This window comes from Eptatretus burgeri, chromosome 5, assembly GCF_056783735.1.
Source record: "Eptatretus burgeri isolate ZD-2024b chromosome 5, Ebu_testis_v1, whole genome shotgun sequence".
Lineage (NCBI taxonomy): Eukaryota > Metazoa > Chordata > Myxini > Myxiniformes > Myxinidae > Eptatretus > Eptatretus burgeri.
In genome coordinates this window covers 37,158,979-37,176,035 of record NC_140965.1, presented here as the reverse complement: position 1 = coordinate 37,176,035, position 17,057 = coordinate 37,158,979, and the positions used below count along the sequence as shown (strand labels likewise).

Below are 17,057 nucleotides of genomic sequence, written 5' to 3'. Positions count from 1 at the left end.
TTCCACTTTCACCTGCAAGTCCACTTCACATTCTGTGATGCAGCCATTCGTTCTCCTGTTTCAGCTTCACCCTATTTAATCTGTTGTTTCTTTCATCTCTCGATCCTTTCATCTGTCGATCATTTGCTCCCTGTTGTTCCACTCCTCCATGATCTGCGATACCCATATAAAAAGGTGGCATTTCTTTTTCTCTTCCAACAGTGCAATGACGTTTCTCTTCCTCATTGAAAACAGTCCAGGTGACTTTGAAATCCTTTTTAGAGTAAAAGCGTTTGGAGACAGTTTTCCTTTCCCAGAGTGAATATCCAAAGCAGGCGGGTGCTGGGCCTTGCGGGAAATTTGATCGATAGCGGTAAACCATTGCCTTACTGTTCCCTACATTTAATTAAAAAGCGTTGGCAGAGTCTCTTTCCCCCAGGCTTGGCAAAGCACTTTGTATGCACAGCTGCTGGCAAGGAATGGTGATTCGGCAATGGTGCTGTCGGTTTCAGAAGTTGCTAAAAGATTGGCCCATAAGATGTCCTCCAGGAGCAAAGCAAGCGGGTTCATAAACTTCCCTGAATGTGTTTCTCACTGCATTTCACTCCCTGTTATGCCTTCTTGCATGGGATATTATTGTCCAAAATTATAATATAGATCCTCATTGCTCCCCATTTAATCTCTTTCCAGGGCACTTCAGCACGTGCCTCAAGGGTCTCAATCTTCTCCTCCTTCTTTAACGGCACCAAATCTTCCCACCTTGTGGGTTTGGCTGGGCAGAAGAGTTCTGGCTCAAGTCCTTCTGGAACTGGCTGTGCGGACCTCACCTGTTCTGCTTTTCACAAAAGATACCGTGGATTCTTTAACATCCATAAACACCCCCAGTGCTGGCAGATAGGTTGTCCTGATTGATGTCATTTCAATTGACAACACAGTCCAATGTCTCACCCTGCATGTGAAACACCAGCATGACAGTTATATCTGGGTTGAGATTCAAACCCAAACTAGATAGCTCCAAGGCAGGTGTGCATAACTGTAGCCTATCCTGCCAGCCTCCTCTTGTGTCTCAACACTTATCCAAAATTGCTTAAGGTTAAAGTTTGCATTCTGCATTTATTTACCTGGGCTAGAAGGAATATCTTCTGTCATTTTCACTGTGATTTATATGTTCGCAAAGCAACTTACAATAATATCTATCTGCACCATTCACCCTCCCCAACGGCCCTCTTTCCCTATCCCCTTTCACCATCTCCTCCTCCCCTTTTCCTCCACTATCTCCACCTCTGGATCTTTTCAACAAATGCGCAATCAAACCAAAGGGAAGATCTCAGGTATTCAACCCTCATGACAGTTGGGTCCAAATCGCGTGATTTTTTAGCTGACGACTTACCGTTACTCTCAAAAGTTCGCATTAGTCGAAGACCTACTGGACCGGCGTTTGGCCTTTTGACACAGTCTGTGTCCTGCTGGTAAGTGCGGTCACGACTGGCGATGTTTCATAAGGTGTGTGTTTGTTATAGAAACACCAAAGCCTTCGGATGATGTAAAATTTAAACATTGTAGTGACTGGCTGGGCAGAAGAGTTCTGGCTCAAAAAACCAAAACGTTGGTTTTTCAGGAGATAATTAAACAATTATTTCTCTGAAACCGTTTAACCTATCAATACTAGACTTTGCATTTATGATCCACTAAACTTGCTGCCTACATTTGACTTAACAATCACATCATCACTTACGTGTGATAAAAAATTTTATTTCGTCAACCGCTGTAGCGATCGATGCCAAACGTGTTAAAAAAAAAAACATTGTGGTGATGATACAGGTGCAATGTATCGTAAAACCCATGCTTTCTAGTGCTAAACAATGTTTGAGTGGTCATCAGCTATCATATTATTTCAAAAAATATATATATATATATATATATATATATATATATATATGTATAGTGGTAATGTATCGTGAAGCACCTGCCGGGATCGCTTGAGAAGGTATAAACCTTTTGGCTAGAATGCCAATGGCCTGATTTTGAGCTATATGCTTTGATTTCCTTCGTCTCATCATGACCTCTACTGGTCTATAACAGCTGCGGCATCTCTGTGGAGCTCGTTCAAACAGCGACATCCACCAACAGTGAATTACTGTTTCCAACGATCAGACTTGTCATGTGATTCAGAGAAACATTTTGTGTATGGGACACTTGTGGATCCCACTCAAATTGATTAAAATGAAATATTTTGACCCTCAAAGTTGTATCTGCCAAACAACCCATCAATGGATGCTGTGGGTTACACTCATGAAGACAAACAGAATGACAATGTGATGCAAATGGGTGGAGCCGATCGTTAAACCCAATGCAAATAAACTAGAAGAGCAATCTTTGACGTCGTCAGATATGCACCCGCTGACATCATTACATCATTATACATACTTGTACCAAGTTTGATTTAAATCTCTGAACCCAGATTCAAAACATAAAATAATTCTGGCTGCCAGACCATTTGACATTAATTATTCGTGAACACCCTGGTATCCGCAAGGCTTGGGGAACATGTGAGTGAAGTTTCCCCTCGATCTGTCAAGCCATTCTGGAGAAGATTTAAAAATGTTTATTCTTCAAAAAATGATAGCTGCCAAACCATGTGACCTATGACATCATAGGTGGATAACTTTTTGTTACACATGGATAGGCGATCATACCTGCAAGGCTTCACCTTAATCTGTTCAGCCCTTTCAGAGAAGATTTTTTGAAGGTTTCATGTTAAAAACAATATGGCTGCCACACCAGGTGAGCGATGACAGCATCAATTTTTTGCCAATTACAATTTAGCCCAAAATGACCCTCAAAATTTTTCATACTGATCGGATAAAGCGTTTGACAAATGCAATTATGATGTCATAACGAAACCACGTGTGACATCATCAAAAAAAAATCACGCTTGTTTCACATGGGGAATACTTCACATGTACCTAGTTTCAATTTTTTCCACGGAGCGGTTTCGGAGATACAGAGGTCCAAAGTTTTCTTTTTTCCATCATGGCTGCCACACCACATGACCTATGATGTCATAGTTATCACAAAAACATTCTACATGAGTAGTCACCTCTGTGGTGAAAATTTTGTGAAATTTCCATGGTGAAAAAATAACCATACAACCCCACTTCCATACAACCCCACTTCGATACAACCCCACTTCCATACAACCCCACTTCGATACAACCCCACTTCCATACAACCCCACTTCGATACAACCCCACTTCCATACAACCCCACTTCGATACAACCCCACTTCCATACAACCCCACTTCGATACAACCCCACTTCGATACAACCCCACTTCGATACAACCCCACTTCCATACAACCCCACTTCGATACTACCGCACTTCGATACAACCCCACTTCGATACAACCCCACTTCGATACAACCCCACTTCCATACAACCCCACTTCGATACAACCCCACTTCGATACAACCCCACTTCGATACAACCCCACTTCGATACAACCCCACTTCGATACTACCCACTTCGATACTACCCCACTTCGATACTACCCCACTTCGATACTACCGCACTTCGATACTACCCCACTTCGATACTACCCCACTTCGATACAACCCCACTTCGATACAACCCCACTTCGATGCAACCCCGCTTCGATACAACCCCGCTTCGATACAACCCCGCTTCGATACAACCCCGCTTCCATACCACCCCCCTTCGATGCAGCCCCGCTTCGATACAGCCCTTCAAACAACCCCGCTTCGATACAACCCCGCTTCGATACCACCCCGCTTCGATACCACCCCGCTTCGATACAACCCCACTTTGATACACCCCGCTTCGATACACCCCCGCTTCGATACACCCCCACTTCGATACAACCCCACTTCGATACAACCACACTTCCATACAACCCCACTTCGATACAACCCCACTTCGATACAACCCCACTTCGATACAACCCCACTTCGATACAACCCCACTTCCATACAACCCCACTTCGATACTACCCCACTTCGATACTACCGCACTTCGATACTACCCCACTTCGATACTACCCCACTTCGATACTACCCCACTTCGATACAACCCCACTTCGATACAACCCCACTTCGATGCAACCCCGCTTCGATACAACCCCGCTTCGATACAACCCCGCTTCGATACAACCCCGCTTCGATGCAGCCCCGCTTCGATACAGCCCCGCTTCGAAACAACCCCGCTTCGATACAACCCCGCTTCGATACCACCCCGCTTCGATACCACCCCGCTTCGATACAACCCCACTTTGATACACCCCCGCTTCGATACACCCCCGCTTCGATACACCCCACTTCGATACAACCCCACTTCGATACAACCCCACTTCCATACAACCCCACTTCGATACTACTGCACTTCGATACAACCCCACTTCGATACAACCCCACTTCGATACAACCCCACTTCCATACAACCCCACTTCGATACTACCCCACTTCGATACTACCGCACTTCGATACTACCCCACTTCGATACTACCCCACTTCGATACTACCCCACTTCGATACAACCCCACTTCGATACAACCCCACTTCGATACAACCCCACTTCGATACAACCCCACTTCCATACAACCCCACTTCGATACAACCCCACTTCGATACAACCCCACTTCGATACAACCCCACTTCGATACAACCCCACTTCCATACAACCCCACTTCGATACTACCCCACTTCGATACTACCGCACTTCGATACTACCCCACTTCGATACTACCCCACTTCGATACTACCCCACTTCGATACAACCCCACTTCGATACATCCTCACTTCGATGCAACCCCGCTTCGATACAACCCTGCTTCGATACAACCCCGCTTCGATACAACCCCGCTTCGATGCAGCCCCGCTTCGATACAGCCCCGCTTCGAAACAACCCCGCTTCGATACAACCCCGCTTCGATACCACCCCGCTTCGATACCACCCCGCTTCGATACAACCCCACTTTGATACACCCCCGCTTCGATACACCCCCGCTTCGATACACCCCCACTTCGATACAACCCCACTTCGATACAACCCCACTTCCATACAACCCCACTTCGATACTACTGCACTTCGATACAACCCCACTTCGATACAACCCCACTTCGATACAACCCCACTTCCATACAACCTCACTTCGATACTACCCCACTTCGATACTACCGCACTTCGATACTACCCCACTTCGATACTACCCCACTTCGATACTACCCCACTTCGATACAACCCCACTTCGATACAACCCCACTTCGATGCAACCCCGCTTCGATACAACCCCGCTTCGATACAACCCCGCGTCGATACAACCCCGCTTCGATGCAGCCCCGCTTCGATACAGCCCCGCTTCGAAACAACCCCGCTTCGATACAACCCCGCTTCGATACCACCCCGCTTCGATACCACCCCGCTTCGATACAACCCCACTTTGATACACCCCCGCTTCGATACACCCCCGCTTCGATACACCCCCACTTCGATACAACCCCACTTCGATACAACCCCACTTCCATACAACCCCACTTCGATACTACTGCACTTCGATACAACCCCACTTCGATACAACCCCACTTCGATACAACCCCACTTCCATACAACCCCACTTCGATACAACCCCACTTCCATACAACCCCACTTCGATACAACCCCACTTCGATGCAACCCGACTTCGATACTCCCCACTTCGATACTACCCCACTTCGATACTACCGCGCCGATACTACCCCACTTCGATACTACCCCACTTCGATACAACCCCACTTCGATACAACCCCACTTCGATGCAACCCCGCTTCGATACAACCCTGCTTCGATACAACCCCGCTTCGATACAACCCCGCTTCGATGCAGCCCCGCTTCGATACAGCCCCGCTTCGAAACAACCCCGCTTCGATACAACCCCGCTTCGATACCACCCCGCTTCGATACCACCCCGCTTCGATACAACACCACTTCGATACACCCCGCTTCGATACACCCCGGCCGATACACCCCGCTTCGATACACCCCGCTTCGATACACCCCCGCTTCGATACAACCCCGCTTCGATACAACCCCGCTTCGATACAGCCCCGCTTCGATACAACCCCGCTTCGATACAACCCCGCTTCGATACAACCCCGCTTCGATACAACCCCGCTTTGATACCACCCCGCTTCGATACCACCCCGCTTCCATACAACCCCACTTCGATGCAACCCCACTTCGATACAACCCCACTTCGATACAACCCCACTTCGATACAACCCCACTTCGATACAACCCCACTTCGATACAACCCCACTTCGATCAGACGCCTGACCCACAATATCCTCTTTATCAAATCAAATTCCGAATGGGTGGCCCATCACATCTTTGGAGTTTTGCATTGATCGGATAAGGTTTTGTCCAACATGGCTGCGAAACCATGTGACCGATGATGTTGAAATTTTCAACCAATATTCCCCATGGTGAGTCGATCATATTAAAAAAGATATGTTTCTCTGAAACCATTTAGCCTTTTGAAGTGAGACTTTGCAGTGATGATCCATTACTGTTGCTGCAAATATTTTATTTAACAATGACCTCATCAGTCACATGATGTGGCAGCCACGTTGGTTTTTGAGGAAATAATTAAACAATTATTTTTCTGAAACCGTTTAACCTATCAATACTAGACTTTGCATTTATGATCCACTCAACTTGCTGCATATATTTGACTTAACAATGACATCATCACTCACGTGTGATAAAAAAAATTATATTTTGGAAACCGCTGTAGCGAACGATGCCAAATGTGTTAAAAATATATATATATATATATATATATATATATATATATATATATATATATATATATATATTTCAGAAACCGCTGTAGCGAACGATGCCAAATTTTGCAGTTGTGATCCACTGCCTTTGCTCCATGTAATGCAGCATGTATCAAATTGATCCATTAAGTGGTTTTGGAGAAAAAGTTTTTTTTAATTTTCAGTTTTCAAACTAACATGGTGACAAACCATGTGATCTATGGCATTGAAAATGTGGACTCTGCCCATAATTTGGTGAAGGATCATGTGTGTGAAGTTTCACTTTGATCGGCTAAGGTTCATTTTTATATCAAATATGGCTGCCACACCACATCGCCTATGATGTCATTTTCACACTGTATGCAGCAATTGTGGTCGATGATACTTGGTAAATTTTCCATAGATCCGATAAGCGGTTCCAGAGAAAACATTGTTTCATACTTTCCTTCAATCCAATATGGCTGCCAAACCAGGTGACATCAATTATTTTTTTTTATCATCCCAGTATCCCCAAGGCATTGGGGAATAGGTTTTTGAAGTTTCCCCTCTTTCTGTCCAGCCATTCTGGAGAAGATTTTTGAAGGTTTCAGGGTAAATCCAAGAAGGCTGCCAGACCGTGTCACCTATGATGTCATGGGTATCAAAATTTATTCACCACGTCTCGTCGATCATTTGCGTGCAGTTTCACTTTGATCTCTCAATCAGTTCTGGAGAAAAAAATTTTTTCCCTTTTTTTTTTAAACAATATGGCTGCCAAACCACATGACCGATGACATCATGAGTAAATTTTCTGTCGACAAATTCTGTTTGTTTTCTCTCTTTGTCAAAATTCTCAAATCATTCTAATTCTGCATGCAGAGTAGTTGCCAGGTACCAAGTTTCAATTTTTTCCATGGTGTGATTTAGGAAATGCAGTGGGGCAAAGTTTTCTGTTTTTCCAACATGGCTGCCACCTCACGTGTCCTATGATGTCATAATCATTAAAAATTCTGCATTTATGGTGAAAACTCATTTTCAATCAGATAAGCGGTTGCAGACAAAACAGAGAAAATTAGCATGGATGGACATACGTACGTACAGATAGACAACCGGAAAACATAATGCCACCGGCGACTTCGTCACTGGACACATAACTAGAAGGGCACTTGTGGAGTGCATACCTTCGCCAGGCTGATTAGTTTACGTTTTGTATCCCACTGATACAAGGCCAGATCTGGACCTGAACCAAAAACGAATCGGCTTTTTCTTCCGCCCACGTTTACTACCAATTATGCTGATGACAAACGAACAAACATCCAAACAAACAGACAGAATTACTGACAATAAGGGTCACCTATTTCGGCGACCCAAAAATCACTCAGAGAGTGACAACTTGGCGAAACGGAACGGCACTCCGTAGAGAACATACCTCAGCCAGGCTGAATAGTTTACATTTTGTATGCCACTGACAGGTTGCATCTGATTTCTGGACCTCAAACAAAATCAAATCGGCTTCTTGTCACCGAACCAAGTCAACCACCGAGTTTTTTCATAACTCGTCCAAAACTTTTTGAGATATCATGCTATACGTACATAGTTTTTTGCCCCATCTCTCAACGGTGAGGAATCACTTAAAAAGTCTCGTATCTGGATCCGGATTGGGATTTTCACCAAAATCCAATCAATTAGTCCATATCACACACCCAATAAGTCCACCAAGTTCCATCTGAATCTGTCCACAACTTTTTGAGATGTCATGCTATATATTGTTTTTGGCTCGATATCACGAAATGGTGAATAATTATCATTGAAAAATTCAATAATTCTCGTCTCTGGATCCGAATTCAGATCTTCACCAAAATTGAATCGATTAGTCCTTGTCACACACCAAACCTGCCCACCAAGTTTCGTCACAATCCATCCATAAACTTTTGAGACATTGTGCTGTATATATCGTTTTTGGCCCTATCTTTCAATGGTGAAGAATCACTTAAAAAAATTCTCAGATCTGGATCCGGATTCGGATCTTCACCAAAATTAAGCATTGCTGTCCTTGGCCGGTCACCTCCACACAAAAAATATTCAGAACGATTGCTTGAAAACTGTGGCCAAAAATCGTGTGACAAACAAACAGACAGACAGACAAACACACTACAGACCAACATACTTGGTGAAATTATTTTGCCAATTAACAAACAGGGTGAAAACAATTACCTCTGTCCACCTTTGGTGATGGAGGTAGTAAACCAAGAAGGTCTTTAATGAGGATAAAGAAAGATGTATCGATTACTGGTATTCATTCAATTCATTTTGTTTGTTCATTAGATGCATCAAGGGTTGGACCTCATGAATTCAAATTACGAGGGTTCATCACTGTCGTTTTGACAGATTCACCAAATCAGGGTGATTGCAATCAAAGGTTAAAATGATTGTCCCTGTAAAAGAATATAGCTCTCTTTAATCAATATGTCTTGTTAGGATCCAAACCTGTTGAACACATTTTTCACCTGGAGATTTGATAAAATCTTTGCACGTTGTTCAGTTTGTGGTCCACATGTTCCTTTTCATGTTGGCAGGACAACCTCGGCCCAAGAGGTACACACGCTCACCTCCAGGTGAGCTGTCTACTCTGGGTTTGAATCCCGACCCAGCTTTTAACTGTCATCGCGTTGTTTCACTGGCAGGGTGATTCATGTGTCACGTCTATCGGATTTGTAGAGCGATATTTGTATCGTCTACCCACGATACAATCGATGTATCGTAGACGATTTGTATCGTCTACCCACAACTATCCGATTGACGTTGGAAGATGGAAGTCCCATCTGCCAGCATTAATTGGTGGATATAAAATATCCCACATGGTCATTTCTGAAGAGTAGGCGAGCTATCGCCGGCACCATGAACAAATTACAAGTTCCTGCCAAAACATACAGGGAGCACTGCATCAACGGCACAGCCATGCCCTCAGAAATGATGCAACCAGCAGCCACAGGTTGCATTTTTATTGATTTATTTATTTGTATGGAACCTGTTGCTGCTTGGCAGCATCATTTTCTGGGAGTGCAGCTGTGGCGCTGATGTACTCATTTCACTGACCTCGGAAGGATGGCATGGCAGGCTGAGTCAACCCGCCTGATGTTAATTCAACGATTAAAGGGCTTGAACTCAAGACCCTAAGATCTTAAGCCAGCCACCCTAACTGTTAAACCAACACCAGGCTTAGGTTGCATATGAAATAAATGGATATTCCTTGTCTGTTATTCTGTTCTTCCTTTCTTTGTTGTTTCCCTCATTTTAATCTGTCCTTCAACAATCCCATCTATCTGCTCAGTGTCTGCACACTCATGGTTGCTAATAACGTGCTCTCTTTTGCAGCTTCCAATAGAGAGACAACTCTTCCAACTGAGCCCCCCTCCAACTCCCAGGGGTCGATAGAAAGGCACATGTCCCAACCACAACCCTCGGACGTGCCAGAGGACGGAGCCATGGAGCCCGAAGCTCTGGTTGTAAACATTGGTGGAGTTCGGCTTGCTCTTCACCGGGCAGCGCTTCGTCGCTTCCCACACACTCGACTCGGGCAGATTCTTCAACAATCGGAAAGCCGATGTCCCAATGCCACGGGGCTCTGCGACGATTACGATGCAGTGAGCGATGAGTATTACTTTGACAGGGATCCTCAATCCTTCAGTCGAATCATGGAACTGTATTACTTTGGTCAGATTCACATGGATAGAGGAGCTTGTCCTGCATGCTTCAAGCAGGAGATGGATTTTTGGGAAATCGATGTGGACTATCTTGATGAATGCTGTTGCCTGCGCTTCTATGAGCTCAAGGAAGAGCTGGACGAGATCTTGCGCCGAGTTCAAGTTGCGCTTGAAGACACGAGCGATGCCAGTGGTGGAAGTAATTGGATTCGGCTGAAAAGGTGTTTGTGGAGAACTATGGAACAACCAGAATCGTCGACACTGGCCAGAGCGATAACCCTGATCTCCTTCATGTTCGTTATAATCTCATCTGTGGTCATGTGTCTCGGCACCATTCCAGAGCTTCAAAGTAACGGTCCTGGTGATGGAGAGACCCACGAGCACCCGGTCCTCAATGTCGTTGAAACTGCTTGTATGTCCTGGTTCTCACTGGAATTCATAATACGCTTCACCTCATCACCAAACCGCTTCATCTTTATCTTCACCTTCCTCAATGCTGTGGATCTTCTCACGGTGTTGCCATTCTTGCTGACCATTCTCTTGAGCGTTTTTGGAAGTTCATTCCTTGAGCTCTCCACCATGCGCCAAGTGCTCCAAGTGCTCCGTATCCTACGCATCGCACGCATCTTCAAATTGGCGCGTCACTCAAGTGGATTACAAACACTCACGTATGCACTCAGACGCAGCTTCGCAGAGTTGGGTCTCTTAATCATGTACATGGCTGTAGGAATCTTTATCTTCTCAACGCTCGGATACACCTTGGAACAAAGCCACCCAGAGACGCTGTTCAGCAGTATCCCGCATGCTTTCTGGTGGGCGATCATCACAATGACCACAGTGGGATATGGCGATGTGTATCCAAAAACAGAGCTGGGGAAGGTGAATGCGGCAGTAAGCTTCCTCTGTGGCATCTTGGCGATTGCGCTCCCCATCCATCCAATCATCAACAACTTTGTATGTTTCTACAACCACCAAAAGGTTCTCGATACAGCAGTTAAGCACCAGCTCACCCTCATGACCATGGCACTACACCCGCAGGCTGTTCCTCAAGCCATTACTGCAGTGATGGATGGGGATCTCACTTATGTTGGGATGCTACAATCAAAGAAACAGGACCTTGAGAGCGGTGGAGTCTTCAGTGCTCAGAAAGAGCTTGGAGATCAGGAGGACACACTCGATAATGCTCACAGCCCAAACACCAGTGGGAGGAGGTGTAAATAATAAGCGAATGTGCAGAAAGACATTTGACTTTAATAGTGTGCACCAACTCTGTCCAAACTCCTTTTTTTGAGAATCATGTCATGTTGACGTGAAGATATAAATATAACCTTTAACATTAATGTGTACTATCCTGAAAGTGCTACAGAAGTACGTTATCCAAACCTTTGGTACTGAATACATGATACTACAGGCATGAACTGTGAAAATGAACACAGTGTATTATCTATACCCATTGAAGTGTTTGATTCCAGAGATAATAGGATCCAACTATATGAATTGTTGCCAAGTCCTCTGCAGGCATGGCATTCCATCATTGAGCATGTGGTCCTTCAGCAGGGGCATTATGCCAGCTGACCCTTCTGCTCGCACTCACTTGTGCACGTTAAAACCCACTGTGGCTTCCCAAAAGTGTCGGCCATTGTCTGCCTGTACTCTTGCCAAACTCTAAGTTTTTGTTTCCTGGTCATAACAGTCTTTCTTTTCCATTTGGATAAGCTGAGGAATGCTTTGGTGCAGGGTAACCTTAATCCCTTCACGACGTGGCTGAATTCCCTCTTTCTGAAGGGTATTCTGCAATGCGGCATGGATTTTTAGAAAGTGTTGAGGACTGGGAAATTCCTTGTATAAATGTTGTACCACTTGTACGGTTATATGTATATGTATAGTTGTTTTCAGGAAATTTGGATACAATAACTCGAGAGACATGCATATAAGTACCTGTGTGTATACAGTACGTATGTATATGTATGTATGTATGTATATGTATATGTATGTATGTATGTATGTATATATATATATATATATATATATATATATATATATATATATATATATATATATATATATATATATATATATATACATACAGTCTGTGTATCATGGAGTATGGTAGTACTCCATATAGAGCTATGATATGGGAACAAATGGCTGCCTATTCAAATGTGCATACAATGATCTGCATATAAACTACTATAGAGTGAAGTCGTAAGCATTTAAAAGCCATACCTTTTATTCTCGAGCGTTTTCTCAATTACCGAGACTTAAAAATATGCCAGAATACATTGCTTAAAATACCACATCAGGAAATCTGTAAAATGCCACTTTGTTCTTCTGCTGCTTCTCCTCTCAAATCAATGTAAAACTGTAGCCCAACCTACCTCAATAACTGCTGAAGCCATAATGGTCATTCCAAAGTGAGAAAGTTACTTTGTCTCTGGGTGAGTGTAAGCAACCAAAAATTTAAAAATCTATAAAACATTAATCTTTTTATTAGGAAAAGACATCCAAAGTAAACGTGGACTCGGCAAAACGAGGCCAGGATTGTGGGAGGGGGGAAGATGGACAGTACCAATCCAAAAGCAATACATACTCATATCCAAACCATCAACCAAAATAATTGAAACGAGTATTAAAACAATTTAATAACAGAGATGGATTTAATCCATACCAAAATAACAAAATATACAAATCATTAAGCATTTAAAAAAAATTTATTTAATGATAATCACATCGTTTCTCATGTGGCACTGAACCAAAAGCCAAGATTGAGGGGAGGAGAATGGGTAGAATTCACCATAAGCTGAATTTAATAACATATATGGATTTAATCCATACCAAAATAACAAAATATATGAAACATGAAGCATTACTTTAAAAAATTGCAGAAACAAGAAAAAAAAATTAAAATGAGAAGGGCACTCAGTAGAGCGCATACCTCCGCCTCATAATGCCTGATCCATGAGAAGATATCGGGACTAATACAATTTTGAAATATCATGATACACAGTACGATATCGTTTTTGGCCCGATCTCTCAATGGTGAAGAATCACTTTAAAAATTAAATAAACCTCGTGTCCAGATCCGGATTTGGATCTTCACCAAAATCGAAGCAATTCGTCCTTGCCACACACCCAACATGTCCACCAAGTTTCATCCGAATCCATCCAAAAATGTTTTTGATATATCGTGCTATATATTAGTTTTGTGAGTCATTTAAAGTAACAATCATTTCCTGGACACATTTTCTGCCTTCTTTCATTTTTGAACATGAAGTTTCCTAAGGTTCTGCACAAGCCTACTGAGCATTCTGTGGTGGATTACGTTATTTTGAAAGATGCATATTTGAGGGAACAACCAATTATTTATCCCCAGGTGGCTAAAATCTTAATAATTATCCCTCCTGCTCTTCCAGCCAATGAAATGTCAGACAAGGTAAACCCATTGCTGTTTCAAACCAAACCGAGGTCCTTCTCGTGTCGCAGGCATTCACAAGTAGCACATACTATACTTATAGAAAGTCTACACCCCCTTTCAAACTTTTCACCTATTGTTGCCTTACAGCCTGGAAGTAAATTGCATTAAACCAGACTTTTTCCACCTTTATTTACACATTGCAACCCACAACTTCCAAGTGAAAAAGAAATTCAACAAATTTTAGATAATTAATTAAAAATACAAAACTGAAATATATTTGTTGGATACGTGTCCACCCCCCTGAGTGAAGACTCGGTGGAAGCACCTTTGATAGCAATTACAGCTGTGAACCTGTGAAGATAGGTCTCCAACAACTTTTCACAGCTTGATTGAGCAATATTTGCCCATTCTTCAATACAAAACCATTCAACCTCAGTCAAGTTGTGTGGGGAGTGTTGATGGACAGCAATCTTCAAGTTATGCCACAGATTTTTGATTGGATTTAGGTCGGGGCTCTGACTGGGCCACTTAAGGACATTCATCTTTTTGTTCCTTAGCCACTCCAGTGTAGTTTTGGCTGTGTGCTTTGGGCCATTTTCATGCTGAAAGGTAAACTTCCATCCCCATTTCAGCTTTCTTTCAGAGGGCAGCAGGTTTTCGTTGAGGATCTGTCTGCATTTTGCTCCATCCATTTTCCCTTCTATCCTGACAAGTTCCCCAGTCCATGTTGATGCGAAACATCACCATAATATGATGCTGCCACTGCCATGCTTCACAATAGGGATGGTGTTCTTTGGGTGATGTTCTGTGTTCGGTTTGTGCCAAACGTAACGTTTTGCAATGACGACAAAAAGTTCCATCTTGGCTTCATTAGACCACAATTTTTTTTCCATATTGCTTCAGAATCTCCGGAGTGTTTTTTGCATACCTCAAATGGGACTCAAGATGTGCTTTTTCTGAGTAATGGCTTCCTTCTTGCCATCCTACCGTACAGGCCAGACTTGGGTTATTGTTGTCACATGCACACAGTGACCAATCTTTGCCATAAATGCCTGTAGCTCTTTCAAAGTTGCCATTGGCCTCTTGGTGGCCTCTCTGATCAGTCTCCTCCTTGCTTGGTCATCCAGTCTGGAGGGACAGCCTGATCTAGAGAGGGTCTTGGTGGTACCACACACCTTCCACTTCTTAATGATTGTGTTTACTGTGCTCCAAGGGATATTGAATGCCTTTGAAATGTTTTTAGATCCTCGTGGAGGATCTCCAAGTCTTACTAATATTGTTGTTCTTCATCTTCTTCTTGTGGACTTTTTTGTTTCACAGCCTACAGTTTTCATCAAAACTTCCTGAAACTTGGCATATATATGTAGAAATACCCTGCGCAGACAGTAACCATCTCCAATTTTGAAAATTCCTCCAAGAAAAAAAGGTTATAACGTCAAAATTTCTCCGCTAATGGAAATCGCCTAAAAAATGATCTCCGAAACTAGGCAAGCTTTTTAAATTCTGTTTGCGGGAATCGAACAGGGCATTAGCAGAGATGAATTTCCACACATATGATGCATCACTATGACGTCATATCAATTTTTATGACGTCATTCCTATTTTTTGACATTTTTTGTTTCACAACCCAGAGTTTTCATCGGATCTTCATGAAACTTGCCATGTATATGCAGAAAGCCCACCTGCAGGTAGTAACCATCTCCGATTTTGTAAATTCTTCCGAGAAAAAAAGTTGACGTCATAATATCGCCGCTAATGGAAATCGCCCATACCATTATCTCCAAACCTAGGCAAGCTGTTTGAATTTTGTTTGTGGGAATCAAGCCGGGCATTAGCATGGTATACTGGGTGCCTCCTCAGCAGGGAGAGGGGCAAAGCTTGGCTCCACCTTCATGCTTCGGCATTCCAAGGTTGATGCCTGTGTGGAGAATTATACCAATTGCATTTAAATATTTATATTCTGCATGGAGAATGGAAAATAGCACACAAAGGGTCCACAAACTCCTGAAGACCACACTGAGTGTAATGAGAGATTGCATACTCCTCTATACAAGGAAAGGAGGAGGAGACCATTTGGCCTATCATTTCCCGTGTTGCACTCCCGAGTCAATTTTTGCAACTGCTGTAACAACAATTTTCTTGTTTTTAGTAAAGTCTAAATGATCAGATCTGAATCATGTGACCAGATTTGTGTATAAAAAGTGTGTGTGTGTGTTTATATGTGTGTGTATATATTTTTTATATGTATATGTATATATGTATATGTATACATTTATGTCAGGTCAGGTTCGATCTGTGACCTGCTACAGGTACCATGTAAACCTGTACTAACCTGTTCCATGGTCGGGTTGTCGGCGACTAAACCGTCTCCCCCACCAGGTTTTCTGGTGAGGAGGGTGTTTGGATATGGACACCCAGCAGGATTAAAAACAAAACCTGTCAAAGGGTGGAGGAGCTCCTTGTGAGCCAACGGCCATCCATATCTAGTGCCCAACTGTGTCTGCGGACGTCCTCCTGCAGTTGGGTTACTTCTTATGAGGAGGTTGGTGGCAGGATTTGCACTCCGGCCACCGTAAAACCCTTCATTCCGCAAAACGCAAAAACGCAAAAAAATCTGAAAACCCACTCCGTGGGAGTACCTCCTGTGCAGCTTCCCTTCGCAGGGCAGCTCACCGGATGTCGGGATTGGGGCAAAGTCTTCGGGACCCCCAATCTTTGATAGGAGGGAAACCACGGGGTAACATCCCTGGGTCAGATTGCGGGAGAGTGTGTCGGAGTGGTGCTGAGGTGTCGTCCACCAGACGGCGGTCTCCTTGGGTTAACCTGAGACGGTCCCTTCGGGTGGGTGCCTGGAATGTCCTATCCCTAAGAGAGGATGATCACCTGTCTCTGTTATCATCTGAGCTCAAGCGTTTGGACATCGGGATTGCAGCTCTCTCTGAGGTTCGGAGACCGGATTGCGGCGAGATAATGGTGGGTGGTTACACCTACTATTGGTCTGGTCGCTCTGATGGTTACCATACCCAAGGAGTTGCTGTAGCTGTGTCCAATAACCTGACCCCAATGATAATTGAGGTAACACCGGTCAACGAGCGTATTATGAGATTAAGGATTCGCCACTCCTTAGGTGTCATTTCCCTGGTCTCTGTTTATGCTCCGACTGA

The 17,057-nt window shown here is 43.7% G+C and overlaps 1 protein-coding gene across 1 annotated transcript; it reads left to right on the top strand.

Annotated features, from left to right (window-relative positions):
* Positions 1-1,090: 1,090 nt before the first annotated feature.
* LOC147026249 (voltage-gated potassium channel regulatory subunit KCNF1-like) lies at positions 1,091-12,517 on the top strand. The gene is made up of 2 exons (XM_085881478.1): positions 1,091-1,448; positions 10,150-12,517. Exon 2 carries the CDS (start codon positions 10,218-10,220, stop codon positions 11,697-11,699), a length of 1,482 nt encoding a protein of 493 aa, XP_085737604.1. The 5' UTR covers positions 1,091-1,448; positions 10,150-10,217; the 3' UTR covers positions 11,700-12,517.
* The last annotated feature ends 4,540 nt before the right edge of the window (positions 12,518-17,057 follow it).